Source organism: Ascidia mentula, chromosome 6 (assembly GCF_947561715.1).
Source record: "Ascidia mentula chromosome 6, kaAscMent1.1, whole genome shotgun sequence".
NCBI lineage: Eukaryota > Metazoa > Chordata > Ascidiacea > Phlebobranchia > Ascidiidae > Ascidia > Ascidia mentula.
The window spans coordinates 18,184,605-18,187,893 of record NC_138571.1 but is presented as its reverse complement, the minus strand read 5'-3'; the positions used below and the strand labels follow the sequence as shown (position 1 = coordinate 18,187,893).

Genomic DNA, 3,289 nt, shown 5'->3' with positions numbered 1-3,289 from the left:
TACCTGTCTCGAAGTGTGGCCTTTATATCTGGCGGAATTTCGTTCTCTCGCTACCATGTTCGGTGTCAGATATAGGCAGGGCCTTTTGAGAAAAAACAATGCCGGTGCGAAGACCTTTCGTAATTTAGATCACATGACATTAGCGGTGGAACCCAGCCTTTTATACGATAGAAATCCTCCAATTCATGGGCCCTCTAAACCAGTGCGTCGCAGCCGGATGAAATGTTACAATGTTTTCTTACTTTTCAAAATATGTTGAGACATTTTGACGTTGGTGTAGAAGTGGCTGAGTTATGACTTTGTTTTTAGATTGGCAGTCGTAATTTTGTTGCTTGTGGCTGCGGAAATTTTGCAGCGACAAGCCTAAGTATTACACAGCAAACAAAGTGGATTTTGTTAAAGGCGACCGCAAAACATGAAAGCTATAATTCATCAAGCACATCTACTTAACACAAAGCCGGAAAACACCTTCGTTATTCGTATCAAACCAACATCTTCGAGAAGCAAGTTTCCAAAATACGGAGTAAGCCGTTGCTATAAGCACTCAGTACCAAGAAAAAATAGGTTACGGTGACCTTGACCTAGCTCCGTGACCTTTGTCGACTTAAACACACAAAATTGAACGTTTATTTTGTTCTAACCGCACGAACTGCACGCGCACAAAAAACGCTATATCGCAAATACAAACAGTTCATCTTATCACTGATGACGTCACCCTTCCTGATGGGTCACCAGCGGTGGAGCTGGCTGAAGACGCAAATTGCCGAACAAGGGTTGGTTGAAGTCGTAGTTATCCCAAGCAAGAGGTTCCTCTTCCGACTCTTCCGGCGAAACGACCTCTGAAAAATTATGAAACCGTTCAGAATTTGCAACTGGTTTTTGAAAAGACCCTTTTTTATATTTTACGGCCATTGGGTCGTTTTGTTTTAAACTGCAGAGGCAAACAAAGCAGTGTAGGGCGGTTGTCTGTGTAGCACTTTTGAATTAAGACCGCACTATTCCTGTTTGCATTGCAACGAAACCAACATTGAATTCAACAGCGCAGAAGTAATGCAATGCTTACGCATAGCAATGCAGGATGGCCCCACCGCGCAGGCCCTTTATATTTGGCGATCACAGCTCTAATATTCAACAGTATGGCATTATTTTCACATTTCTTATGACTAGCATTCACCTAAGGTAATCATGGCAAAATTGGGGTACAAAATACGTCCCATCACGACCATGCCAAGTACCTGTACTTTCCGTTGATGTGCTTTTCACATCTTCATGACAGGAAGTTGTGTCTGAAATTGATTCTTTTAACAAGACATCGGGTTGTTCTTCCAGCTGTGTGTCGCTCGTTTGTCGTTGGGCTTTCTCGATCACACGACCCAGGAGCTCGGTGACAAAGTGAGTTATAGCGACATCTTCCGTCAAGTCGGAGCCACACGATATCGTCGACATGCTTTCTTCTGAATTTTACAACAAAACGATTTAGCCAATGTATGCATTTTTTGGGAGCTTCGCGAAATTTCCACGGTCACTTTGTGACGGTTTTATTTTTTTTTGCAAATTTATGATAGTTTCGAAACCGCTGGTGCACAATAAGATAGATTAATTATACCACACTGAAACGTAATACTTGCTATGTCAACGGCAAAAGTGGATATCGTGCAAGTCCCAATAGAAGATTTTATACACACACCTGACAGAGTTCCGCTTGTAACGGAATCTTCCACATTAAATTCCACACCGAGGTTTTGAGAAAATATGACCAAAGCGTCACTAATAATTTCCTGGGCAAATTGCGCGGCAACAAGTTCTATGGCAGCTTCGAGTCTCGCCAAGTTGTGCGGAGAGATGTCTTTTGAGCAGTTGGTCGAGCAACTGGTGGACGTGAAGCTTGAATCGAGATCCGCACGACCATATATATCGTCAAATGTGAGAACTGCGTTTATAGCAAAGGTGTTACATGCTTTATCGCATGGCAAAGCTGGATCGCCCCACTGCCTTGGCTGGGATGCCAGTGAACCTTATTAACTGCATTAAACAACAAATTCAATACGTAATTTTCAACGTTTGTATAATCGGAATCTCCTGATATGACCAACATATAGACTTGTAACGGATTTTTCGGACAAATCCTGTATAAAATTCTAAGTCGTTTGTTATACAAGGTTTTTCCTCGATATGTTATTTCATCTATGCTTGTATCATCCGTATCACTTACAAAACAAGGAAAAATCTTGTCAAACAAACGACTTAGGATTTTATACAGGAGTAATTCTCCTGACAAACAGCATTGTTTGAAATAATTATTCACTTTCCACCTGTTTCTGCCGTTCCGTAGCGGTTTATTTCCAGTCCAGCGTTGGATTGCAGTGTTCCTCCATCCTAAAATGAACCAATGCATTTAATGTTGGCGTGTCCTAGTTAATGGCAATAAATCGCGTGACTCACCAATATATCGTAGCCCTCCTGGTTTACGAGACCTCTGTTTCTCTAAAAACAGTTAAAACTTCTATGACACATATACATGCAAAAATTGCTTAGGCAATTATTGAGAGCTGCTGACAGTTGTACACTGTTTCGACCTAAGGTCTCATGATTGCAGCTGGTGGTTGTGGCTTTGGGAATCGACATTGACCCAAAGCATGCTTTTAGTACTCAAGGGCGCGCTCTAGCGTTGGTTGTTGAAAATCGTCGTGGGACTAACTATAAACTTGTACAACAAAAATTGGGAATAAGTTTATAAGGTGACTAAAATTTGAGCACAAAAGCTTTTGGCAAATTAAAATTCCCAACAATTCGTCGAGTTAGACAATCAGAATTAGTTATGCAAATGCTCGTGAGTTCCTCATGTCGCAAAATCTTTGTTAGGATGCCGTATTTGTATGCAAAAAGATTGGGAACTAGTGGCTTATTACGCTTTAAGCAGTTATTTGTATATTTAGTAAATTGATAACAAACCTGAACATGTAAAGAAACATCAGTGGTCAACAAGAAACAATGTAAGGCTACTTTTAGCAGGAAAATGTCTATGATACTACAGGTAGCCTAAATGATTCTTCTTTGAAAGAGTTGGGTTTTATATCCGACTAACCTTTCTCCTTTTGCGAGATCGACACACGCACCACGGAAAGCACTTCGGCATCTTTCAAAACTAGGCAAATATAAAGCAACTCTGTCAACGGATAAAATGCTTTAACGTCCTAGGAAACAAAAATCTGTGGAAACAAAATCTGTTTCAAATAGTTATCTTTGCTACGTCATAAATTGCACATTGTGACGACACAGACCTGAGTAA

At 40.7% G+C, this 3,289-nt stretch overlaps 1 protein-coding gene across 1 annotated transcript; it reads right to left on the bottom strand.

Annotated features, from left to right (window-relative positions):
- Window positions 1-711: 711 nt before the first annotated feature.
- Window positions 712-2,371, bottom strand: LOC145907359 (uncharacterized). Its single transcript, XM_082994777.1, has 4 exons — window positions 2,313-2,371; window positions 1,688-1,930; window positions 1,236-1,454; window positions 712-839 (listed from the first exon to the last, which is right to left on the bottom strand). Exons 3-4 carry the CDS (start codon window positions 1,444-1,446, stop codon window positions 712-714), a joined length of 339 nt encoding a protein of 112 aa, XP_082850903.1. The 5' UTR covers window positions 1,447-1,454; window positions 1,688-1,930; window positions 2,313-2,371.
- Window positions 2,372-3,289: the final 918 nt, after the last annotated feature.

Coding starts and splice junctions, on each gene's coding strand:
- LOC145907359 (XM_082994777.1), bottom strand. CDS start 1,446: ATGTCGACGATATCGTGTGGCTCCGACTTGACGGAAGATGTCGCTATA. Junction 840..1,235: donor CACATCAACGGAAAGTACAG/GTACTTGGCATG, acceptor ATAATTTTTCAG/AGGTCGTTTCGCCGGAAGAG.